At 39.2% G+C, this 27,880-nt stretch overlaps 1 protein-coding gene across 1 annotated transcript in view; it reads right to left on the bottom strand.

Annotated features, from left to right (window-relative positions):
• The window catches only part of lama2 (laminin, alpha 2), a 180,227-nt gene that overhangs the window by 114,390 nt on the left and 37,957 nt on the right, over positions 1–27,880 (bottom strand). The window contains 11 exon segments of the mRNA XM_051071796.1: positions 9,309–9,473; positions 12,838–12,978; positions 13,208–13,310; positions 14,262–14,319; positions 14,829–14,928; positions 15,031–15,209; positions 16,421–16,538; positions 18,675–18,764; positions 19,647–19,826; positions 23,355–23,545; positions 24,106–24,157. Coding sequence (XP_050927753.1) covers positions 9,309–9,473; positions 12,838–12,978; positions 13,208–13,310; positions 14,262–14,319; positions 14,829–14,928; positions 15,031–15,209; positions 16,421–16,538; positions 18,675–18,764; positions 19,647–19,826; positions 23,355–23,545; positions 24,106–24,157 — 1,377 coding nt within the window.

The following is a 27,880-nucleotide window of genomic DNA, read 5'->3' on the forward strand; positions in this document are numbered from 1 at the left end:
ATAGAGGAAAATAAAAGACATCCGCTACGTATGCTCAGGAACACAGTTGATAGCACTTGTACTTCTTGGTGGTCTATTCACTTAGCACACCTGAATTTAGCAATTTACTTCCTTTTGAAATTATTGACATTTCTGAGAAAACTAATTTCTCTGAAGCCACCCACTCAACCTGGACAATATTCAAAGCTTTTGTCATGGCAACCTGATGACCCATCTCTACTCTCCTGGGGGAGAGGAAATAAAAGGAATAAAACACAGGAAAGAGAAAAGACCGACAGAATGGCACAGCAGGGGAGGGGAATTATGGGGAGGTAGAGGGGAATTATGGGGAGTGGAAAAGAAGGAACAATAAACACTCAGACACACACAGCTACAATAGACCTCAGTCGGATCCCCATGAGAGCTTGATAAAGCTGTTATTAACTGTATTAGTGGCCAGGATAAGAAGACGACATAATCCTTGCTGTTAAAAACCTAATCAAGGACATGACGGTCTCCATTATGGTGAACTTTTTGAGTATATATATGCTCATACAAGACATTCAGTTTAAATGTAAAGCAAGATACTTTAATATCACAAAAATATTTTCTGAAAAAAAGAGAATATTGAACTGGACTGACTTGAAGAGATGAGAATTAATTGTACAGCTCCTGCTACAGTTACGGGGGTATTTGACATGCTGCAATGCTAAGACTTCAAATGCTTAAAAAAATTATTAACCTAAAATACTAATGAAGGTTTTACAATGATACACGTTAGCATCCTCTTGCTACTCTTTATCAGAGTGAAATATAGTGGACACACAGAGAGGAGGAGAAACTGGGAGACAAGAAATAAGAGAATTTAAAAGAGAGGAGTAGGCGGACAGAACTGAGGAGAGAGTAACAAAAGATGGGATAAAATGCAGTGGGACAGCAGGGGAGAGACACAAAACAAGGATAAAATAAGAGGGAGGAAAGCAGAGAGGAGCGGATGGAGGAAATGAGAGGAGTGAAGTTATGAGATTTAATTTGCTGCCTGTGCTAAGGAGTAGTTTTGGCATGGAGCAGCGTGAAGAGGTGTGAAAGTGAGTCACCACGACCTCAGTCCTCCTCCAGGGTTCCCACCGGAGTCCTGATGTAATATGACTTCTCCATAACTTTAAATAACAAAGTCAGAGCATTTTAATGACCTACGAGTGTTAGTACATCCTGATTATAATACTGCTGTTACTCTAAAAAGGTCAGATTTCTGCTCCAGTCCGACTCTCTGAGGAGAACAAACGGCTAAAATACCACTTCACCAAAAAAAAAAAAAAAAAAAAAAAAATTGAAGAAACACAGCAAATCCTGATACAATCCTGGTAAGTGACCCATCCCTAATTTTTTAAAATAAAGATTATTATGGGGTGGACATGCAGCAAAGGACCCAGGATTCTAACCCGAACCACTGCAGGACTTAGATTTTGTTGGGTACTCGCGATTTTATAAATTATTTAAAGACAGACAATTTAAGTACAAGGACATCTTAAAAAATATTTAGATAAACAAAAAAGTTCCAGGTACTGTCCTACAATAGTAACAGCTTTGTTTTACATGAGAATAAACAAACGGTTTTAGTTTTTTAAAAAAATATTCAAAAGTCCTTTCAAAATACATTTAAGCATGCCAACACTTTATGTTCTTAAGTTGAGTTGACAGATGGAGGATAAGAAGAGCTTATCTGGCTTCACTGGTTCACTTAGCAAACTATGCACACAAAACAACAGTTTACTGCACTGTTGGCTATGAAATAGCCTCTTGCATATACTCCCACATAGACTCATTGCAGCTCCCTTAACTGGAAGGAAAACAACCCCAATTCCCTCTCACACAAATCACTATCACCAGCGGCTGAAATTACTGACAGGCTTCACATGGTCTAAACTGACAACATGTTTACTGACAGCCAGCTAATCTCAGGAACTACACTTTATCAGTCTTGTTTTATCCTTAAATCTCTAACTGAACGTACACCTCTGAACGCAGTGACAGATGAATAACTCTAAACATGTCACCCACTTTTTCCACAGTTACAGTAACATTATCACTATCATGGTAAAACTATTTAACAAAACTGGCAGTCTCACCTCAAAGTCTATTTGGCAGTAATGTCACCTGGTCTTCAACTTCAGACTTTTCTAAATAAGGACTTCTTGTCTATGGCAAGTTAAAAGTTGCTTCAAAGTTCATTCTTACCAAATGATTTATGAATGAACGTGATCCAAAAAAATAAATCGAAATTTCCACACCCCACCTACTAATGAAGATCAACTGATATAATCAAAACCTCAAGAAAAGCTATTAAATGGACCTTGGCGTGAGATTGTTGTCAGCTGCTGTTTGTAAACTCAATAATGGGCATTAACACATTTTTCTCTCTTTTCTTTGTTCCACTACACATCAGATCGAAGGTGAATAATGCGAAAATTAAATCCCACAAGAATCTCTCTTTTTCATGTAAATGGTTATGTTCTCATCACTTTGATTTAATGCAGCAAATACAAAAATAGACAAAGCATTCTTCCTATGGTGATTTTAGAGGTAAGAAACTAAGGACAATAACTAGAATGAAACAAATATCTGCTTGTAAGAAGTAATGTCACTATTTAGACTGAAATAAGCTATTAGTATGCAACTTTCCTTTTTGTACACCACATGCTAGCTTCTTCAGAGAAATATGCCTGTTTGCTGTCAATTTTTGGAGTACAAAAGCAGACAGTGGCAACCAACGCTCTCTTCAGGAGATTGGGCAGAGAGAGAGGGTTGGGGGGACAAAAGGAAATCATCCTTCAGGAAATGAAAACCAGATTGTCACAAAAGCTTCAGAAAACAAACTCCCCTAAAGTGACACACACAGACACATACAGGCTTGCAGGCATACACAAGAACACACACAAATACCTGGTGAAACAAAGACGTACACACACACAAAGACAGAAATATAAACACACACACAATTGCAATTGGTATCTGGAGTTTTCACTCCCTGTTTATCTACCGGTTACGCACAAGCAGTTATGCACGGACACACAGACTACTCTTGTCCCAAGCAGTAGGGTTAGATTGGCTCCAGATGGACCCATAGTCACTGGAATGCTGAACAACATGCAACCAAACTGACCCTCAGTGTGTGAGAGTGATATATGTTGAGAAAGAGAAAAGAAAGTCCTTGCCAAAAAAGTGGCAAAGCCAAAAATCAGGTCTGTCAGTTTTAGCACTAGGGGCATGCCCAAGCAAGGTCTTGTTTGGTTCTGTATCTTCAGGGGCTTCTCTCTACAGGCCCTTTTTAGTTGTTGCGTCATGCCTGTTGGTGGGAGATGGATGCAGGATTCTTGAAGAAAACTGTGTAATCAGACTTTCACCTGGTGTGAGGAGACACTATGGCTATGGGGATGTTTGCTACCCATGGCATCCAGGATTGCCCTTGAAAAGAGCTCAGTGAGTTGGAGATGACTTTGTGCAATAATATAGTTTAATATTTTCATAATGCAATTGTGCTCAGGATAGTGGCCATGTGGATTTGTGTGTAATCCCCTTTCTTAGTGGCAGGGGTATTTTTTACACTCACTAGTCCTGATTACTCTGGACCATGTCACCGTGAGTGGCAATGACAACAACAGAGTGTTCATGTTCTGGAGTATGGCAGCACAATTGTTTCAGACAGATGGCACCCTGAAACGTCTTTTTTTTCAGGGTGGAGTTCAGGTGGTCGGTTTTAGCTTGACCTGGTACCCTTGACGTGGCAGCTTCATGGGACTGAGAGAATGTTTTGGCAGCTGTGGTGTGGGTCCTTGCTTGCAAGATGTATCTGGGTTCTTGTTTTTGGACTCCACGCCTCCAGGACAATCAGGGTCTGGGGGTCCTGTCCTGTTGGTTGCAGTGCATTTGGCTGGGGGTCAGTCTGGAGGTATGAACTCTGAGTGGGTGCTGGCAGATTGGAATGACACTGGTGAGCTGGGTTGTCAGCCAGTTGTTTGAGGAGCTCTGCATGGGGTTTGGCCTTAGATGAAGTTTGGGGTTACAAGCAGTCACTGGATGAGGTCCTCTCACTTTACTGCATGAAGGGAATGAGGGTTGGGGTAGAGGCTGTTCTTGATTAGGCCCATAGACAACACACACATACATTTCCCCTTGTGTGCTTACAATGAGATTTAGGTCAAGATAATTTGATTAAGTAAAAACTCTTTAGCTTAAGGTTAAGTTATAAGGTCATTTTTTGTACACATGGTTCCAATAACAGACATTTCCTTCCATAAAACTGTATAGCAAACAGACTTTTTGTGAGCTGCTAAGTGCTGCAGTAGAAAAAACACTTACATAGACACTTGGCTGTGCCACTTGAAAAAACAAAAGAAAGCAATTGTTGAATCTTGGGGTGGTTGTGTGCTTGACTATGACATGATAATTATCACTGTTGGTGGCAGCAGAGAGAAGGTTAGATGTACTGTAACTCAGTATGCACATCTCATCCAGGACGATGACTAAGAGCAGCTCATTTACCTCCAACCTCTGAGAGCCAATCAATTATTGTTCTGCACTCCCACGGCTCGCTGACTCTTGAAAGTCAGCTCCAGCAGCTTGCTGTGTATCAGACCTGAAGTAACAAACAATGGCAGGATGACACTCTATATTGAATACATTCATCTATGCTGTTCCACCTCTGAGGCTGGGATCAGACTCACACATGCTATTGCAGGCATTGTGCAATTCTGTGATAATAGTACGTATGAAAACACAAGACAATCAGCCTCCACACTGCCTTAAACCTGTTGGACTTGACAGGAAATGAGATTAAATGCTTTAGAGTGCAATGGAAGTGTTATGGTTCTAAGCTAGACTCATCTACACTTTCCTATCAATGGATTACACACATCCTAACAGATATCAAAACCTGTTGACAGCTTTTATGTGGTTTCATGATCACCAGAAAAGGTGGGAAGAACAAAAAGTAGCATCCTCTTCGGCAACAACGTCAAAACCGAATATGGTCTTAATTTCTTAAAGACACTTACTGTGGCAAACTGTATGCTGGCATGCACTGCAGGGTATAGTTTGTTTGACATTAATTATGTTTTTGTAATGAAAACATCAGTGAATCAGAATTGCAGTGATTTATGTTGTATTTCTACAAGTGATAGCCAGGTGTAATGATTTTATTTTCTCTGAGACGTGGGATTGGCTGTGTAGATCTCTGCACACACTTTCCATGAACACAAATGTGCGTGATACCAAATTATCTGGTTGATGAAAACTGGAACAAATCCACTGTGATTGATGTAAAGGCACTTTCTCAGCCATGCAAGTGAAAAAAAGAAAGGGGGGTGGGGAGGGGTGTTGAGAAAGGAAATCCATCTCGTGCAATCAAGTCCAGATTAAGAGAACTCCTCTACGCACACACCTCTACACACTCTCTCTCTCTCTCTGTCACAGCTCAGCAGCTTGGTAAAGGCCAATGTTCTTCTTGCAAAAAAGCAAGGTTTTTTCCACAGAAATATTTTAAAGAAATACTTTCATGACACTTTTCATTCATCACAACTGTGAAGTGACAACCTCTACAATCGAGGTGAAATCAGAGCATTTTTCTAAACACTGCCATTTTTTGTGCCTCAGGTTTTTACCTGTAGCAGATTTTCTTTTTAAAGAATTATTATTTTGTATCACTTCTTCTTGATAGGACAATATAGAAGAGAAGGAAGATGAAAAATGGTTATAGAAAGTTGGGGAAGGTAGAGGCAGAGTTATAGAGGGAGTTAGGGCGAAATACAACACAAGCTGAGTTGTGTGTTTGTCAAGTTTCAGTGTATTTTGAGCTTTCTTTCATCAGCTGTCAGCAAAGGATGTTTCTCCTCTCTCCATGTTCATCCATCATCCCTTTATCCCCTGCTTCAATCTCCCAGTACACTCTCTCTCTGTCCAACTTCGTCAGTCTTTTTTTGTCCAAATGATGAGCACTTTTTGTTTTTGAAGCTTTCATCTGTCTTGACTGTGAATCTGTTTGTAAATCTGGATACAAGGCGGATACAGGGAAGTCAGGATTCAACAGCTTTTGAAGGCTGTTACATCCACTGTTGGAGGTGAATGACAGTTAAAGTAGTAAGTGTTATATATTTTAAAATTTAATTTTTAAATTTTTTTGAAATATATTGTATTATGAAAATAGTATACATGAACATTAAATTCATCATTTAATTCATTCAATCATTCTTGATACCTTTTAAGTAAAAAAGTTATTCTGGTATTTTTTTTGGCCACTGGGGGGGGGGAAGACAGAGGAAGCAGTAAATGCAAAGTTGACCTCATATACGGTGAACATGTCAACAAACATTTTGCCTACTTACACATTTATCAGACATGGGGCAATATTAGCAATAATATGGAGTTGTGTTTCTGGCCATTTGACAAATATTCACATTCACTGCACAGTTTGTTTTGATCTCCACTAACCAAGGAGACGTCTGACTCTAAAATGCAAATGCTAAATGCAACACTATGTTTGCCAGACAGTTGTTAACTGTATCTGTCTGCTGTTTAGTGCTGGGCAGGTAGCATAAACTGGGTGTATTGGAGCTTCCTGAGAACAGCTGCCTGTTTCTGCTGGAAACAAGGTTAGTGAGAGCTGTGAGAGTGAGCCAAAGCAATGCAGTTACAGGTTGTAGAATCAAAATAATGACCTGAAAGATGCTAAAATGTTACACAGAGCTAAAAGGAACTGCAAAGTTAGGTTATCATTCTCTGCAGCTTCCTCACCACTACAGCGACACCTTTTGCCGTACTGTATGCAGTCAATTTATCAAATTAAATTCAAATTAGAGCAACTTTAAATATTACATTACATTTGAGTTTGGCTCCACTTAAAAGTGTTTGCCTCCTCTGCTTCCATCTTAGAAGTTTTACAAAACCTTATTAAGGCCAGGTTTTACACATACAGAAGTCTTCATTAAAAATGATGCTTCACTCTCACATTTGCAAAACTTTTACTTTATACTCTGCAAAATAAAGCAGAAATATTGTAAAAATATTCTTCTAACAGTGCTCACTATCATAATAGTAATGGCTATCCTTGAGAATGAGCAGTCCCTGGACCAACACAGGCGATAAAATACCCAATGAGCATCAGTGGAATACGCTTCTGGACCAATGAGCATCCCTCAGAGCATGCTAACAAGCCAATGAGCATTCTTGGCATTAACAATACAGGAGGTCATGCACGAGAATTTAGAACGTTATCACACACACATTTATACTCTTATATATCCACTGCTAGTTTGCCATTACACACACAGCCCGTCACGTCCAATGATACACGCTAACATGACAGACCAGTGTGTGTGAACGAGTCATGCAGTCAAGTCACATAGCATCTATCTCTGTAACACAATCAGAGATTGAAGCAAAGAATTGTGTTTTCATACAGTACTCGCACACTGCTCCTAGCGATCAGATACACATGCACACACACATACACACACACACAGTGGTAATTTGTTTGTTTCACATGTATGGAGGCATTTGGTTCTGCTCTGCTGTCCCTCATGCCTCCAAAACACATCATTATCTGACTTATATAGGCCTAGGAGTGTGTGTGAGTGTTCGTGTGTGTTTGAATGAGAATATGTGCCTCTGCTTATGTGTACGCACATGTGTGAGCGTGTGTTTGTGTGTGTGTGCGGTGAGAGAAAAACAGTTGATTATCGAGTTCAACAGGCGAAACACTGTTTACCCTGAGAGACACAAAGCGAGGGAGATACAGAAAGAGAGAGAAGAGAGCTTGGGGTAAGTAGAGGGAGATGATTTAGGAGTGGGGAGGTGAAAAATGGGAGTCCTGGAAAGATAGAGTGAGAGTTGGAGGAGCAGACCGATGAAAAGAAGAAGGGATGGAGGGATGGTTAGAGGGAGGGAGGGATAGAGGTTCAGACAAAGAAGTGAGATGACAAGCCAGGCCTGCAGGGTACAAAGTAATGAAATTCAGTGGTATATTCCTCCAAGCCATGACATCCAGACAAACATCAGTCTGTTGTTGTAGTAGGGCAACAACTCGACTTCAGAAACATGGATTGCAGCTATTTGCCAGCTGGAGTGATAAAGCCTAATCGTGGCCACAGAAAACCACAGCACAAATTCAAACGGTCGACATTAGCAGAAGCTGATCCAGAGAAGCAGGAGAGGGAGGGAGAGAGGGAGGTGAACATCCCAGCAGGATACATTCTCAGCAGACTTACATCCAGGGGGTATTTTTTTAGATCATAAACCAGAGCTGTTTATAAATTCAAGCCTGTTGTAGCCTTTTACATATTTGCCTGTCACTGTTATCATTAGACTGTAAAATGGTAGGAAATGTTAATGTTGTAATGCAGACAGTCAATGAGAGGTAACTTGGATTAACCCACAGTCAGATCACACATTAGAATGCACCTCACCATTGTGCTGCTGCAGTGTAATCAGACAGAAACACAGAAGAAAACTGCACAACTGAGTTACTATTGTGACTGCCCAGTATGATTGGTGGTGCAACATATCTGGAGAATAAAAAAGCTACAAAAAGTTTTCTTTCTTGCCATCTTAGCAGTCTTAAGCAATTGGAATTTGAGAAATTAGGAAATTTCTTACTGTGGCATTTTTTTAAACCCCAGATACAGTGTTTGTGTACAGTTGGGTAGAGAATTTTAGTGCATTTTATCATACTACTGTTACTTTGTAAATCCTGCATTTGAATAATTTAATGTTTGATAACATAGTATGAGTAAAAACACCAAGTATTAACACATGAGAGTTGCAGGACAGGACAACTGCTAAACTTCCAGTAACTTCCACTGAAAATGAAGTAAAGAATTACAGATGCGTTTGCCTTACCTTTACTACAGTGTCTGTCTGTCGTTACATTTACTGTACATATTTATATATGTTACCTTTATCTCCCAAAATTGCTACTAGATTTGCATTACTAGACTCTTGCACTAATATTTGTGCAAATAACTCATATAGTCTAAGGTACTGAAATATATATTTTGTATATAGCTTTTTTCAACACTTTATGTTCTTTAATATTTCATTTTATTTTATCTTGTTTCGTATCTTTGTTTTCTTCATCTAGAGGAAGGATCAGTTAAGTCTTATCTTAATAAAATCTGGTCCTACTCAGTGATAAAGGTTCTGTAAATGGGAGAGGATTACTGTCTCAAAGTAAATGTTTAAGCAATTTCCATTTTGCGGCTTTGAGAAAATCACATTACATTTTGACTTAGGTGTAAATACATAATACTATATATGTGTATGTGTCAGCATCTTGCCTTGTTTCCCAGGTATAGTCCAGGTGCGTTCCAGTAGTAGGCAGACCCAAGATCATTCACAACATCTGAGTGTCGGACACTCAGATATGGAGGTGTCTGTCTGTGCACAGACCACACTCTCCCTCCTGTATCTCCAACCAGGTGCCAGCCTGTCAGTGTGGTCTCCTACAAAATCAGTATTCAGGAAGAAGGAAAAAGAAGTTAAAGATTTACTTTAAGCTCTGTCTCTTGAGAAAACAACTTTTTTTTTTACTCCTATATTCAGTATTAATAGGCCCAGACCATAGTTCTCTATGTCTCATTTCAAAGTACACAAAAAAAATTTTATATGCAATAGCTTTTTAAAATTCAACACCCAGAAACTTTGTGGTATAATACAAAGAAAATCACACATAGCTCAAACCATTCTGTGAAGGGGTTTAGGTACGATTGGACCCTTTTCTCTGTTGCAGCAAAGTGCAGCTTTCAAAATTTTGTAATTTCAGCAGCACTGCTCCCACTCTCACTACATGTAGAGATATAGAATGTTGAAATATAGTCATCAAGAAAATAGTTTATATGAATGTTTGAAAAGATTTCAGTGTAATTTGTAAAAGTTCAATGGAACTGACCTTCATCCTTAAATAAAGCATCAGATCATTTCTATCCAAGTACAGGAGTAGCTCACTGTCAGCCTGACAGCAAACATCTTAAAACAAGTCACCAGTCATGTTCAGTGTAGATGGACTGTAATCTGACAAGCTTCACACATACAGTAAAGCCAAGCTGATGGTTCTGCTTTGCTGCTCCCTGCCACCATACAAAGCAACATACAAACTGTTTCAGTGGATTTGTCCCTCCAGCACCTAAGCTCCTTATACTCTATAACCAAACTTGGCATCTATTTCTTTCTGCACTTTGTGTGTCTAGTATCTCAATGATGACTGGGCTCTGTTCTGTTGAGCCATTCAAGGTTTATTGCTTCCCCCACTGAATCCTGCAATGCTGCTTGGGTTCACTAAGCAGCACCCTCAGGAGCAGAGCCTATTCTGCAAAATAAGTGTATCAACATGAACCATAAAGGATCTCCCATCCAGTAGGTTTCTCTGACAGAAAGGAGAGTAGTGCCATTTTCTCAGAATGAATATTTTTAAGCACTTGATTGGTCAGTATTGGCCAGTAAGTCAAGGTTACTGACTTTACTGCATACACTAAAACATCCTCTATCCTTAGATCCTTGGTTTGTATGAGGACAAAACATGCCCCAAAAAAAGGCTGAGCCCAGACACCCTACAGAGGAAACTTATTTCAACTGCTTGAATGCACAATCTCCTTCTTTCGGTCACTACCCCACAGCTCATGACCATAGGTGAGGGCTGAACAAAGATCAACTGGTAAATCGAAAGCTGCCTTCCAGCTCAGCTCCCTCTTCACCACAATGGTTTGGTACAATGCCTGCTTTAGTGCTGACAGCACACCAATTCAGATCGGATCAAATTTACAGCAATTTTTCAACTCTTTCTTAGCTTAAATTGAAAAATTGTCATTGTTTTTGCAGCTTCACAAATAAAACAGCTTGAAAATTGTCAATGATGTGAAATATTCACATCAGTAGCTATATATATTTTGTTATGTAAGTGCCAGTAGAGCCTATGCCTTCTCAAAATTCGATATTTTAGGATATTTTAAAGGTCCTATCCCATTGAAATGAGAGGTCATAACAACAAAAATGTGAAACTCAAGACATGTTTAAAGGTTTTGTACATCTGTCACACGTCAACCACAAAGTCTTACAACTGACACCTAGAAGAGAGTTTTTTTTCCTCAACTCCAGAAAGATTTTGTGTGTGTGTGTGTGTGTGTGAAAGAGACACAGCCAGACACACATCTGTCGTTGCAATTAACCTGACCTTGGCTTCCCCTTTTGAACACACACACACACACACACACACACACACACACACACACACACACACACACACACACACACACACACACACACACTCACTCTCTCTCTCCCTCTCTCTATCGGTGTCTAAATCAGAGCTGTCATCCTGTCAACATCTCCTCTCCCCTCCTCTCCCACCCCGCCTGTCAGTCAAAAACTGTTTTCCTCTTTTCACCTCTCTCCTCCTCCTTGCCTCTTGTCTTGTCTCCACCCTTCTCCTCTCCAGTCTTGTCCTCTTCTCTTTTTTCTCTTCTCCCCTCTTTCCCCTTTGTTTTCACCATTTGCCTTTGCTTTCACCTCAAATGCGCTCCATCCACACCCCATTACTTACATGTGTATTTCTTTGCTTTTACACTTAATACCCCACTGCTACTGACTACTGCACACTGATTTAACAAGGATTCCATTTTATTTATTTCCAGATGTCTTTAACATTTGCTATTCTAAAAACTCAGGGCAGATTAATAATTCATCATTTTGCACCTTGTGTCAGATGTATTCTATGCCTGAAGGATATTTATCAAACTGCGCTAGTATGGAAGAGTAGTTTGCCTGTCATCTGAAAAACATAATTTGGGTCAATCCATGAGGTGAATCTCTTCCCCTTTATGCATATGTATTTAAAGGAGGATCATAAAAATAACAGCAGCAGTTATGATAAGTGCATGCTCAGTCTGCTGTGAGGGTCAGTTTGGCTTTAAATATCATCTATTGTATTACTAAAAAGATACAGGATATAAATATAGAACCATCTGACAAACAACTGTAGCTGGCAATTTAACCACAAATATGCCAGCCAGTTGGGAATATGCTTGTGAGTCACAAAAAAGCTCAGTATCAGTTAGCAGGCTATGTAACTAGCATGATAACTGAACAGTAAGTTAACACATCATATCAGTGGTACAAATACAATTCTTGAACATACAAATATGAACACACACATGACTCCTGTCTCATGTTTAAAAGTCATGCCTCTAGTGGAGGAGTGGAAACTCCAGCAGAGCAAGGTTGCAGTGTAGGTGCAGCACAGGCAGGCCATGAAAGCCTCCTCTGTTTAGGGCTGACTCTCAGAGGTCAACACTGTCAAGGCTGTTTATGTTGAAAACAACAACAACAAAAAAAGGCAAGATTTGTGTTAGAGTTCACCAAAGTTGGACTCAACACAAAAGACTTGTATGGACCCTCTTCATCTACACAAGCAGATTTTTCTTATTCTGCTCTGAATTTTTTTTAAAATGCTGGTATGACGGGCCACACAGGTGAACATAGCTCATAGGTCATATAGCTGACCTTTGGCATGCGGTAACTCTTTGAGGAGAAAAATTCTGTGGTGGACAGGCATTTATACAATTTAAACTTCTAACAGCAATAGGGGTTTGTATAGATTAAAAATAAGAACCACTCGATTGTTGCAGTGAGCAACAACATCCCCCATGCCTGAACTGATCTGTCAAAATCAACACAATGTTTTGTTCCCCTCCTGGAACACAAGTAGAAATATAATTTGATTCCAATAAAAACTTTGTAATGTTTATATGTATAATTTGAATTAACTGCCATCTTGGGAGTGTGTGTGTGTGTGTGTACACAGTAGGTGCCTACATTCTGATAGGTCCAGGTGGAAGCAGAGCACTGACTGGCAACACCCATACAGGAGCACTTTTCACAGCCACGTTGGTTGTCACCTTGGAGATTGTAGAATCCCAGTTTACAGCGGTCACAATTTTCTCCCTCTACATTTTCCTGTGTGAGAGAGAGAAAGACAGACAGAAAGAGAGAGACAGAGCAAAAGAAAGAGATTAAAGATGCAGCAAAGTTTATGGGCTGCCCTCAAACTGACGTTATGAGCACAAGCCATGTTATTGCAGTGTTAATGTGGTGAAGATAATGATGACAGGGCTAGAAAGGTTAGTGCAGAGTACTTGTCATTATTTGTGTGCGCAGAAGTCTGTGTGTGTGAGTGTGTGTATACCTTGCACATGCAGGGTGTTATACATGGGTCAGCGTTGGTGCTCCCCTCCACACTGCAGTTACAGCGCTGACAAAATGGGTAGCCCATATAACCGACAGCACACCTGAAGACAAATGATTTTAATAACAATAATAATAAAGATGAAGGTGATGAGAGGCCACCCCAATAACCAGAGGGTCATTTCTCCTAACAACCACTGCATACATCCTAGTCAAACTGATCACTGAACCTTTAGCTTGCTAACAGCTAATCTTGCACCACTGTGTGACGTCTACACAAAATCTTACAGGAAATATATATAATAATGAACTAGCACATAATTAGCAGAGAAAGTAAGCCAAAACAAGTCAATTACAACACATTTTGTGTAGTGATTTTATAGATGATGAACAGGCTATCTGAGGGCAGGTCATTAAAAAAGTTGGAGGTAAAGTCATATCAGCTTTTAAACTGGACTACATTAAACCTAAATAATATCCACAGGGAAGCTAATTTGTTCCAGTGGGAAAGAGGCTAATACACAAACAATTACAGCAATAAAAGATAATGACAACACAACAGATGATCAACAAATTGATGATGAAGCACCTTGCTGACAGATATACAGATCAGACTGAAAGCTTTTCCCATTGTTTGTATTTCTTTTGATTCACACGTGATTTTAACCTGATATTTAGAATGACAAGATTTTTCTTGTTGAGCTCAAACTATGTTGAAGTCCATTAGGGATTCAAGTTTGTGAGAGATGTTATCAAAAACAATTATATCCAAGTTGCAGAAAAACTGCTGATCAAAATATGGAAAAAAGCATGAAACAGCATGTCTTTTGCATTTATACCCTGGCCATTTATTCACTGCTGTCTCTACATAGTGTGAGGTATAAAACCAAATGTGGTAAAGTGTTATAATAAAGGTCATCAAAGATCTTAATGGAAACTTTCTGCCAATTTCTAAACACTAATTGGAACAGACAACAGCTGAAAGGTTCTGCTCACCTGTCACAATGTGTCTCTATCTCCTTCTGTATGTGAATGTATGTGTGCGTGTCTCTCACCTGTCACATTGCAGACCCCCAAAACCCTCCTTACACCGGCATGACCCTGCTGGCTGGGCTGTCAATCAAACACACACACACACACACACACACACACACACACACACACACACACACACACACACACACACAAGGACACACATACTTGAAAAATAACAGTGTGAGTGAGACAGAATAGATATCTCTTTGAAGTGGCTGAACCTAAAATAGCTTCACTCTCTAGACATAAAAACAGTTAAAAAACACAAAGGGAAGTAAAATTATCTCTAATATAAATAGTTGCTATGTTCTGCCAAAGACAGTTTTCAATAACAGAAGTCTCTATGCACACAGCTGAACTTGACTAACCCCAACCCCATAGGAAATCAAGCTGGACTGAATTGATGAAATGTTGGAGTACCACTTTGAAATGAATTAAAATGTGAAACGTGTGCTTGCATTCACTCTAAACTTCTGTATGTGTGTCTACTGTCAGACTGAAACCATGTATATTTAAAGACATAAATGATATCCACAAAAATAGACACTGGGAAAAACAACAATGAAAGATAAAGTTTATGTGCATACTGGGTGTAGCCTGGCTTGAATCTGCAACACATGACTGGCTGACAGAACCATGTGGGTCACATGTGCAGGGGATGCAGGGGTTGTCGTCCTCAGCGCTCACCTAGCCATGTGAAGAAGGCAGAGATTTTAAAACATAGTTATCATTTGCTGAATCATGACAAATTTCAAATAGGGCACAGAGATGCATGTAAATGTGACATACCTCAGCAGGTCTGTAGTAACCAGCAATGCAGGTCTGACAGTTGATGCCTGCTGTGTTGTCACGGCAACCAGTACAAACCCCACCACCTCTGTATTTGCCATGGATGTCCAGGCTGAGTGATAAGTCTGCTACCGTCTGATTAAAGTAACACTCCTCTGCCTTACCATAGCAGTTACACTCTGAAAACAAACACACACAAAAACTTAGTACTGCAGTACTGTTTGATAGGATTGTTGAGACTCGCCCCCACCTTCTACATCCAAATACTGAGCATGAAGCAAAGACAACCGCTTTTTTAATCCATTTACTTCTTCAACATAAGAGTGGAAGAAAAACACCCAATGAAGACAGTACCCTAAGGTTCACACAGGGACCACGATTAGCATTTTATCTCCTTGGTCCCAGAGAGAAAAAGAGGGTCTTTCCCTTCACTCATCCTGTCCATTTTCTATGGTGGTTAGTGGGAAGGCATTAGCCCTGTTTCCTACTAAGCTTACCATCCAAAATTTACAAATAAGACGAAAATCTTCGCTTTGCAATTTTGAGGAGAAACTTGGATTTGAACTTTTGCTCTAAGAAAAGCATCCAACTCCAATAACTCCAGGCCAAGAGGGTCTTCTTTTATTTAGACAACCTTGCTTTTACTGCTCAGTTCTCTCACATTTCAGTCAGTTAAGGTTTTCTATCTCCTGCTTTAGACTTTCTACAGTAATTATGAAACTGGTTACATAATGCTGCTGCATCCCTTCATGTGCAGCAAGAATGGATTATTCTGCTGTACTGAGAGTCTCTAGTGCTGTCCTGAATGGGCTGAATCTGTCATGACTGGTTCCTTTACTACTGTGCCAGCCAGGACCTTTAACGTCTTGTCTTGCTGTGTCAGTGTCAAGACAGAAGAAGCAGTTATTAGGCCACTAAGACTACAGAGCTTGTAAGAAGGTGTAGCCTGTGTGAAATTAAATGAAGATTACATGTTGTAACCCTAGTTTTATGATGACAAGTGGAAACCTCCAACCTCATTGCTCTTCTACTGCATAGCTGATGAAGGTTAATGGATGCAAAGGTGACTTCTGATGGCTTCATACAGTCTTATGTCAAAGTCTGGCTGACAAGAATGTAAATTTAAGCCTGCTGCATCAGAGTTCAATTCTGTAAAGCTTGTGTTCATATAAGATGAAGGTGTGCTGTAGTAATATTACAGGTATATTACCAATTGGCAGGTGGTGTGAGGCTATATGCTAAATTACAATAAACATAGGCATCTACATGACCAAAAGAACATGCCCAAATGGGTAAAGTTTGACAAGGGACTCTTGGTGTGAATAGTTGCGTTTTGGTGTTTGCTTGTGGGTTGTTGTGTGTAATTTAAGCATGAAATATTTTTTCTTACTTTCACAGATATGTCGAGTGAGGAAGGTTCCTGCCATCCAGGGCTGTTGGTGGTAACCAGGACAACAACGATCACAGCTCTCCCCGCATGTGTTGTGTTCACATTCACAGCTAAACTTCTGCATCCACACACAAATACATGAAATACACATTAACGGTGCAGATCTAAATTTCACAGATTTGTTAATTAAACAGACATGAGCAACTGTGTTTAAATAAACACGTCTGTGAGCTAGAAGCTGATGTCACCGAGTGTTAAACATGGTAACAATCTGAGTCATGGACAAATTTAAATTCCAGTACAGCCACATTTTAAAGAAAAAAGGGGAAAAAAAATTCAAGCCCTGGTTTAACACTCCCTTGTACAATTGGTAGATCTCACTATTTTTAATTAAATGTCCAGTTTCCTGGAGTACAGCTTGCCAAGTTTTATCTTTTCTGGTTGAGAGTTTGTGGTGTTGTAACAGTGATGTCAGAATGTACTGACCACAACTCGAACACATGATTACTTTAATCAGATAGAGGTTATCAGATGGTGATGGGCTATTTTTTAAAATGTCCAAAAGCAAAAATTTAGGTTGGCTTTAATTTGAAATATGAGATACGCAATTGGAAAATTTTGTATTCATTTTTAAACTAGTATTTGCTTCTGTGGTTATAGGTGGATGAGTACATTGTTGTTTTTTGTTAACATGTGGCATCAGAACATTCACATGAATGTGAAAATGGAGAGCTGCAAGTAGGTAATTACCAATATGCATGACCTATTGAAATCCTATCAAACAATAATGTATTCACAGGAGAGCCGACTGCAATAAAAGAACTTGGTTCACTTTCCAAATTGTCAGTTGGTAGCAAATGGGTTCACAATCACTCTCTCAGGAGAGAAATAAATTCAAAACTAAACACAGTCAAAGCAGAATGTAGCAGGAAACTTGCCAATTTTGAGGTTCAGTAATTCAATTTAGGACTTTTCTAAATTGGTTGATGTGGAGAGTGTGCCAGATTTAACAGAGGAGAGTAGTACAATAGCACAGCGAGAGCCAAGTTTGGATTTGTTGGCACAAGTGAATTTGCCCCTTTTATGTGGGACACAACGCTACACAACTCTGGCTTCAGGCTGCCTTTGTGCTGAGCATGCATCAGAACAAATGTTCTGTGGACGATCATCAACAAATCATCTCACAGGTCTCCACCTTTTCTGCTTTCTGAATGTCTGCCCACGACTTAACTGCATGGATAGATGAACTTGTATCAAAGTAAAAGAGCATTGTGTCTTGTAGGAACATGGGCTTAGATATCATCTCTACAAAATCACAAATTCACATGTCACATTTTGGCCTGAAAGATAATATATGACTAATTATATACCCCCTGTAAGAAACATGTTTCAAAAGCCATTATTTTAAGTACATAATTAGTTAATCTACTGCACCTAATAGCTTTCTACCTTGTGTGATGTATCAAAACTAAGTTTGATATTCAGTAGATTAATCTCTTATTGTACAAAAAATACTTAATGCAAAGAAACCAATGACTGCGGGGGAGTGGAAGAAAATGCTACAATATGCTTTGGAAAATGATTAGAATATATAATAAAATAATATATAATAAATGTGATTGGATTCACTAAAATGCCCAAATGTACGTGAAGGTCAAAAATAAGTGGTTTGCATTTCTCAGACAATTTAAAATCCTTCTTTAATACTGTCTTTTGATATTGAAGGAAAGGTGAAGAGAAAGAAGAACCTGGAGCTTTTTACACACCAGTGACATCACTTAATGTCAATGACATCATCACCGAGGGACCAGACACCAGTGTCACATCTGAGTTAGACTTCATGGTTCAGCCTCAGGGCACATGACCGCATGTGCGTGTTTGTGTGTGTGTGTCTATGTGTGTGTGTGTGTTTCAAGATAGAAAGAGAGGAAGATCAGGTGTCTGGTATCAAACACTCCTCTGTTTGAAGTGACATTAGAGAGATCGCTTCACTGTGTCACCTGTGTCCCCTGAAGACAGGCAGACACACACACCCACTCACACCCACTCACACCCACACACACACACACACACACACACACACACACACACACACACACACACCAAACACATAAAAAAGTTTGATATAAGGCGGTAGATAAAAAGCTGCCTGAGGGTGTCGTTGCTCCTGTTCAACAGCATGGAGGAGCTCCATTACCTTGGTGGTATTGTTAACTGGACTAAGAGAGGGAAACAGAGAGTTCAAGTATTTTACCTTTGTAACAGTGTTGAGTGGGCAGGCTTTAGCGTGGCCGTAACAGATACACATTCCTCCAACTGAGATGTCCTTAATGGAATAGTAGTACTGGAGAGAGAGAGCAAAAGCCAAAGCATGTTCTAATGAGTACCACAGTGTTAATGACCATATTAGCAAATTAAGAGGCATTATTAGAGCAAGACCCTGCACTCTCATCTCAATGGAGATTACACTTCAAAAACGGATGTCTTGACCTCACAATAGAGCCACATCTGGTGATGTGTTGAACAGCAACACAGCTACACTACACCAGCTACACATATTTTTATACAAAACAATCCATTTAAGGTTTTGTTTTAATTTCACATTACCTGCTGATTTCTGGTTTTCTAAGATTACAGCATTACTGTGATTCTTACTGTTATGACACAAGTTTTCTTAACATTTAATCATACTTAACTAATCACATGGTTACAATAAGGTATCCTCCATTTTATTTTTTTAATGTGTAGCAGTGACAGTAGTGAAAGAAGGAATATGAATACAAACTAGTAATATGTTAGTACAGTCCACACTATTCCTTTGGTTTTATGGAGGATCACAGTGGTAAGGAAAAGAGAGTTGCTGCTAAAACTAGGTATTTTGTAATATGTGACTTAATTATAGAAATATGAGAGTTATTCGGTTACAATTTGGTATCTCATAATTATGACTTTAAGTCATCAAACATGACTTAGAGATACTGAACTATAAGCTTGTAAGCTGTGACAGTGACTGTGAGATCTCTAAGTTCTAGCACTCTTAATCATAGTTATGAGATTCCTAACTTTGACCTACAATATAAGTTCAATACTTTAGATTTTCATTTTCGTGTATTCATAATTTTCGACTGCAGATATTTAGTTTCTTGAAAAGAAAAGTAAAGATAAGAAAGGAAAAGAAAAGAAAAGATGAGAAAAGAAAGTGTTTTACATGTGTGTGGAGGCTCACCCGTCTTGTCACGATGGGATCGATATCTTTGGGGTCACGGAGTGTCAGAGTCATGAGGTCGGCGTTCAGCGTTCGGATTCGCTGAAACACCAACCTGATGTAGCGGGCAGAGGTGAAGTTCAGCAGGGTCGGGGAGGGGTCATCTGCGCTGGGGCGGCCATTGATCAAAGACGTGTGAATCTATAGACGGAGAGACAGATAAATTCTGACATGTGACAGCAGCAGTTACACTAAGACACTCTGCTAAGACAAACATTAAAAGGTGCTTTTTAGTTTCTTGTAGTGGCAGATGGTAGAAGGAGTGAGAAGCCTCTGTGGTGAAGCCAAAGAGAAAACAAATACAAACAAATCGGAAGGAAGAGGAAGACAATTAGCTGCAACCTCTTTGTAACAGGAAGCAGTGTTTGTGGGACATTTTTCCTTAAATTCAAAAGACTATCACAAAAAGTCAACACTTTGAAATCTGGCCTGTCAATAGCCTCAACCATGGTACTATTTTAAAAAAATCTGTATTCAAATTTAATTAGCTAGTAATTAGATAATAATATAACAGAAGTTTAAAATGTTGTTTAAAATGTAACCTTTGCTTAAAGAAGTATTAGTCTTAAAATGACTGAAGAAAGAGCGAGAACAATCTAAATCATTCTAGAGGGACTGCAAGGAGAAACTGTAGTAGCATCACCCCTTATAACGAGACAAAGAAGGTGACTAACACTAAAAACTTTAGAAGGGAAAGAAGCAGCACTGTAGAACAGGAGTGTGCAAAAAAAAAGGTGACAGAAAAAACTCAGGATGTTCAACAAAAACAACTTTGTTTTAGCAAATCAACAGATAAAAAGCTGCAGTCTCACAACAAACTGACACCTACCCTGATTTGCCTCTTACCTTCTCAGCCTCCTTTACCAAATTGGAACCTACCACCCGTTCATCTAACTTTAGGGGAACCTAAACTGATACAAAGTCTTGAGAGAATACACAATAGATTCTTTTGTCACTGTTGAAAATCACAATATATCTGTCACTCACTGTTTACAGGACCCAATCATGCACACCTGCTTTCACTATCACTGATTGAGCAGATTATCTGTACCAACATCACTTCAACAAACTTGTAATCTGTCTTCTGTTTAACTTGACTGAAGAATCAACAGATTAATCAGAACACTGGTCTGTAATTAAGAATTTGTTTACAGTGAAAGCTCAGAGTCAGAGGAGCTAGTTTTAAAGTTAAAACTGAAGCTACTGTACAAGCCTTTTCTTCTTGGAAGAAATGAAACTACAGCAACACTACAGCGAGCCATAAAGTAAAAAAGTAACATCAAATGCACATAGTTTTCAAATGATAATTATTGTTATTGAACAATAATTGGATAACTTCTTTGTACAGGCAAATGCTTAAACCTTAACCACTATCCATTTGCCTTTATCATAAGGCTGTTACCAAGTGCAGTGACTGTATAAGGCAAAGGAGGTTTTGCAGAATCATCTAATATTAGCACTCTTGTCTGGCAATAGGTTGTTTTGTCAGGGATGTTAATTCTGCCGACAAAAGATATGTGTGTGTGTGTGTGTTTTTTCACCCTCCAGCCCAGTAATAATTACAACACCATTGTTTTTCTGTACACTCACTGGTCCTCCAAGTGACTCTACTTTGTTGACAAATAAAAGTCCTGCTTCTATGCCATAGGATTTTGAAAATAGCTACGCTATCCCAATGCTACTTGTAATGTAGTCAAACTAGTAGCACTGCTTTGTAGTGAACCTAGGTGCAAAAATAATCAAATGATTAAATATGTGATAAGAAACAAAGATGTCCTGATATCAGGTCATCATTTATGAGGCACTGTTCACAATTACAATGATGCAAAATTAGGCTTCTAACCACAGAGTGTGTTGCTTTTCTACATGACAACACCTCATAACACAGACGCTGGTCGACATTATTATGTTGTCTAACCAAACAAATTGACATTATGTGCTGTAACTACCTTGCCCTACCTTTACATCAGTGTAGAAGAATAGGCATGAATTTATGATCTATAACACCAATAATCAACAAGCAGCCACATAATGAGGAGTGTTAGGTTCTGTCTGCCTGCCTGTCTGACTGTCCATCTGTCTGTCTCACTAATGTGGCCAAAAGCAACATTTGGCATCGAGAAAAAAGTCTCACAGAGTGGGCTGACCACATGTGTGTGTGTGCCCGTGCATGCGCATGTATGTGTGTGTGTGTGTGTGTGTGTGTGTGTGTGTGTGTGTGTGTATCGAGGGGGAACACTTGATGGGTGTAAGCTGCACACTTGGAAGTGACGAAGGAGATGATTGTGTATGTATGTGTGTGTGTGTGTGTGTGTGTGTGTGTGTGTGTGTGAGATGAGTGGTGGGGTGACATTGTGAATGTGTGTGCGATGCTGTGACACATCGCCTACGACTCATTATGGTTTCACTGTGATCAGACGGCTGGGGAGCTGTCAACCACACACACACACACACACAAACGCGCACACACACACACAGACACACTAAGACCCACACACAGAGTGAACACACACAGACACCTCCGTCGTTACTTGGAGCTCTTGACATCTCCCAGCTCGCACCCCCTCTAGCTCTCCCCCGCAGGACACAGACACACACACATACAGTACAAACACACAAGACACACACTCAATAGACATGCATGCAGGCGTGTGCAAGCATACACACCAGCACCCATGTGAATGCATACATATAAAGTATTCAGACAGGCAACTACAGTTAGAGGCCTGTGTGGGAGATACAAATGTGTGATTAGTTTATATTCACTGTAGTGTGTGTGTGTATGTATGCGTTTGTGTTTGTGTGTGTGTGTGTGTGTGTGTGTGTGTGTGTGTGTGTGTGTGTGTGTGTGTGATGTACAGACCTCTTTCTCTTCATTAATGCCAGTTATAGCAGGCTTGCCCCTCTGTTCTTACTGGGTGCAATCACACACAGATGATCAAAGCAACATAACAGTAAATAGTGGTGTGCACAGGTGTGTGTCAGCGTGAGTGTGTTTTCAGTAAACCATCTGCACACATCAAAATAAATAGACCTGCTTTTTACAAAATAAGCTCCCATCTACTTATTAATTTTGAAAACCCACATTTACACTTTCATTATTCATCCTGCTCTGAATACTAGACTGGTGATTTAAGGGAACTTAGATAAATATTCTATTTTCTTTTATATGATGTTTGTGTTGACTTTATACACTTTGACCTAGTGTGTCCAAGTAGTACATCTTTGTGCTTAAAGGTTGAAAATGTGTTTTTATCTCTGCAAATATCTAAAAAAAGAAGAAAAAAATCTGAAAAGCTCAAGGCACATCACAGAGGTCAAGTCTGTGCCAAGCGCACAATACTCTACTAAACTGAACAATGTTTTGCAGGCATTGTTTTAGGTACCCCAATTCAACCAAGCAATTCTAACAGTTTAACTGAACTCAATTCAACCTAACCCAATTTAACCCTACTCACCCCTCTGAGACCCAAGACACCCAAGTCTGCCTACAGTAAGTAAGCTATTAAACTTTTCCTAACCTAATCCACCCAAATCAAACTTGACTCATTACAGCTTTGGTCAAGCCAACCCACTACAACCATCCAAATCAACCCAGCACCAAACCCACCTCAACTACAGATTACAGTGGCAGGTCAACAACGCCCACTGTATCACTACAGGCATTACCTCTCCGTTCTCCAGAGGGTGAATCTTTGAATAAAAAGATGTGCAGATAACTTCATCATCTCTGGTGTAAGATGGAGGTCCTGTCCGTGGATTAATGTTGAATCTTGTCAAGCACTCTGTGTCTGTGATGGCGTAGTACTGCCAGGGGTCAAAGGTCACACCGTCTATTGAACGCTCTAAGATCCAGTTACCTGCAGACAAAAATATTGGTCAGGAAAATAACAATGAAATGCTTTAATGTGTGCTGTGGTGAGGAGAAAAGATCAATAAAAGTATTGATGGACATCCAAGCCTGTGTTTAGGTCATCCTACTTAAAATACATAGAAAATTGACAAAACATTCAATCCCACATATTTCTCAAGGACTTGGAGCAAATTATGATATTCTATCATAAACTCCCAGACTGAGTGCATACAAAGTGAAAGGAGTCCTGTAAATGGAAAATCAGGATTGCTTGGATTCTGGATTTTAAAATTTGCACATCAAGTGTGTTTAGACTGGAGTAAAACGTATTTTAATGAATGGAATCTTAATCTTTCAAATTAATTGTCGATTCTCTGTGGGACAACCATTTGCTCAAATGGCTGTAATTACTGTATTTAACTGTTCCTAAGACAAAGGCTGAAAATAAGTCTGTAGCTTGCACTTTAATCACATAGTTATTGTTTCATTGTATAATAAAAGCAGTAACATTAACACCTGAAACAGCATGTGGCAGTGTAAATATAAATAATGAAGCAGAATTCTTACCCGGGCGAGGTGAGTTGGCTGCCTTTACGATCACATAGGCGATCTGGAACACCTTGAAAAATACAGAGAGAGAGACAGACGACAGAATGAATTAAAGACAATTTAATCTTCAGGTACCTGTGGAAACAACTTTGGTTTCAGACCACGGTTTGGTCTTCCACTGGAATGCTAAGTTTCTATCCTTTATTATACCTATTGAGGAAACTCAAAAGATTTGTTTACATCCTGTTAAATGGACCAAAACATTTGAAGGCTTCATATGGTATGTTTATTAGCTTATTTTTATTGTTTCTGTTTGTATTTCAGTCTTTGTTTAGACTGACTTTCCTTAAGTTTTATCAGCAAACAGACAGACATACATAAAAAACACTGGATGTAGGTCAAATGCTGACTCCCCATGTCTCTTCAACACCCCATCGTCTTTCACCCCATCCATTCTCTCTGTGAGTATATCTCTCTTTCTTCTCATGATGTGGGAAGCAGTGTCACATTGCAGCAATTAGAATGGGAGAAAGCTACTGTGAGTGAGTGTGTGTGTGAGAAAGAGTATTTCAGGGTAACCTTATAGCAGTCATTCAAAACCCCTACAAAGAGTCACTGTTACCTGTATTCACACCAACGATGGGATGGTGTGTGTGTGTGTGTGTGTGTGTGTGTGTGTGTGTGTGTGTGTGTGTGTGTGTGTGTGTGTGTGTGTGTGTGTGTGCGTGTGTGTGTGTGCGTGTGCGTGTGTGTGCGTGTGCGTGTGTGTGTAAGAGCGCTCTCAGCGGTAGCTTGTAATATGGTGACAGCTGTGGGACAGCTAGGCAGCTCCAGCAGCTAAACATAGATGAACACAGCTAACTAATGCAGTGTGTGTGTGTGTGTGTGTGTGTGCGCTGGCATGTGTGTGTATAAGTGTGTGCGGAGGGTTGCAGTGTGTCATATTCTACGTTTTGATCAGATGTGGATCAGACGAGGGGATTTTTTGCCTCTAAAGCTCAACACAGCATCAACAAATAAACACACTAATAACTGTCCCGGCAGATAGAACACAGCTGGTAAATAAATGTTTATCTTGCATTTATGACATTTGATGTCAGATAGGTAAGTTTATGGTGAGTTCACATCACAAACACCTCATATCATCCTTTGGCATAAAATTTAATTGGCTAGATTCTCTTTTAATACAGATATATATTTTTTTTTTATTTATCATTTTTTTCTGTTGTACAGCAGCCTGGTTTGGCAATTTCGATCTTGAACTTTAAGCTTAAACTAACAGTGTGTCTGCAAGTTTCATCAGGTTGAATTTGAGACCTCGTTAATGGAAGTTAGAATAAGGGCAAACAAAATGTTATCTCCCTGGGCACACCCCATCAAATAAATGAGTAAAAATGTAGATCTCTGGATGAAATTGAATTTCTATAATACAGTATTATTACTCTAGAGTCAAGACATTTCAATTCCAGTGTCTTGGTCTTTATTTTGAAGATAGATTGAATTTTAAATTACAACTGGTCTTTCCTTTTGGGAGTCAAAAACTGTATCAGAGAGATTTTTAAATTTCTTATCAAAATATCATTATTGAGAGGATTTTTTAAAAATTTCTTTGGCTATATTTCATAAATGCTCCTTCAGCCTTCAAGCCTCTGAGTGGGCATTGTCAGTATAGGCCCCTGATTGATAAATAAACTGACAGAGGCACTGAGACACAATGTAAAAACAAAAAGAAAGAAAGGGAAATACTAATAAAAATAATAATAACAATACACTGATATTTGTGGCTTACAACTGAAAGAAGGACCACACCTTTAAGCATCTAAACTCACTGATCTTGTTATTTGCATGCAAGTTTCTAAGCTGTTCAGTATGCTGCATGTGACCAGCTAATTAGCTAACTAGTATACAAACTGATGTTTAGTAGTTCATTTCTCCCCAGTGGATGCTGCTTTGGTAGAAGGTGTTTAGGAAGCCAAGTAGCAGGACAAGACACTTGATAAGGAGAAGACAGTAACTAGAAAACGAATTTGAGTTGCAGTGAAGAGACTGTGCTGTTGCTGTATTGTGTCTTAGGCTGCTGTCTGACTGTTACTAACACTATCAGTGCATAACAGAACTGTAATATTACTACCTAATTGCAAATAGTGTATTATAAAATCGAAATTATTTGATTGGTTTTATCCCAAGAACTTCTCTGTCTACATAGAAAAAAAAACAGCATGCCAGCTGGTTAATGCAGTAACACAGAATCCTTTAAAAGTGGAAAAAGTATCAAACATTGATTTCTTTCTTTTGAGCACTGGCTTCATCTCAAAAGGAAAGCACATAGCAGACTTTTATCAGTAAAAAAGTTTAGTTGTTTAGTTTCAAAGTTTTTAAAAAGTGAAACGACCCGTGACTCATTTATCCCCATATGAAATGATGTAGTCATTTGTCTGTACTTTTGTATTGCTGAATAATCCTGTGATTCGAAAATAAACTCCTGACTCAATTTTCTGATTTTTATATTTCATTACTGTGTTGAGATTGCAGAGGAGTGGTGGCAAATTATTCACTAAGTCTATAAAGGTCACAAAATTGCGTACATCACCGGATATGACAAGTGTCTCCTATTTTTGCATCTCAAGTGATTTTAATACTCAAAACCATTCAAATCAATGTCCATTTCCACAGGGTTCTCAGGCATTTTATTGCAGCCATCTTACATTTTTGACAGGAAGCAGTCATGACATGCCAAGGGCTGGTTTTTGGCAGATTTCTGAGCATAACAGCCAAATGAGCACTTAAAATGTTTATTTTAATGCTCAATCAGTCCATTTAAGCCCTGTGTCCAGTATGGTTGGGTTGCCTACAATTAAATGGACTGTGAAGAATCCATTTTGTCTCAGCGTGATTTGGACACACAGTGACAGCGGTTTTACTGAACAGCTGGTGTTTACAGGCCATTCACATGGAAACCTGATAAAAATCTTTCTGGCCTGATAAACTGGCATCAAACTCCAATTCCAGTTAGCACTCCAGCCAATTATAGCTGGATTTGCACACAAAAACACAAAAGACTACTCAGGAACAAAGTGGAGTAACGATAAAAAAAAAAATGAGACAGAGAATTAAAAGCAATGACAAAAAAACAAAACAAAAAACACATAAAAATCTTTTTTTGGCCTCAGACATAAAGAAACATGCACAAACATGCAGACACACAGGTGGATATGCCATTAGAGTAACAGAACTGGTACGCAGACTCGTTAAAATTTACTGTCACTTCAAATGAAAATGTGTTAACATCTCACTGGACTAATAAAGTAGCTTTTGGCCCAGTTCTAAGTAGTGTGAATCATCCAGCATCCCCGACTGCCAAACTTAGTGCAGGCAAACAAGCAGAAGAGATTCACTGGAGCCACATAGTCATCGCATTGCAAGATCATTCTGCTTTTCCACTGAGCTGCCACTAAAAACAATTTAGGGAAAGATTTTGAATGACTGTCTCTTGACAGCTCTGCAGCAAATATATTAGAATAGAGTTCAATATTTGAGCTGAACTGCAGAAAGAAATAATCTGAAATATAAAAAACAGACAAATTATTGTGTTTTTCACATTGGCTCAGTGGAGAGGCTGCAGTGCAGCATATACAGACAACAGCCTCTGGATAAAACTGAGAAATGGCCTGGTCTGTAAAAGCCAACTGAAATCTATTCTCTTTAAGTCTGCTTCTCTGTCTGAAACAGCCCATAACACACTCACACACACAAATATAATACATACACGCACTAACAAGATCTCTCACAGACT

This window comes from Lates calcarifer, linkage group LG7_1, assembly GCF_001640805.2.
Source record: "Lates calcarifer isolate ASB-BC8 linkage group LG7_1, TLL_Latcal_v3, whole genome shotgun sequence".
NCBI classification, from domain to species: Eukaryota; Metazoa; Chordata; class Actinopteri; family Centropomidae; genus Lates; species Lates calcarifer.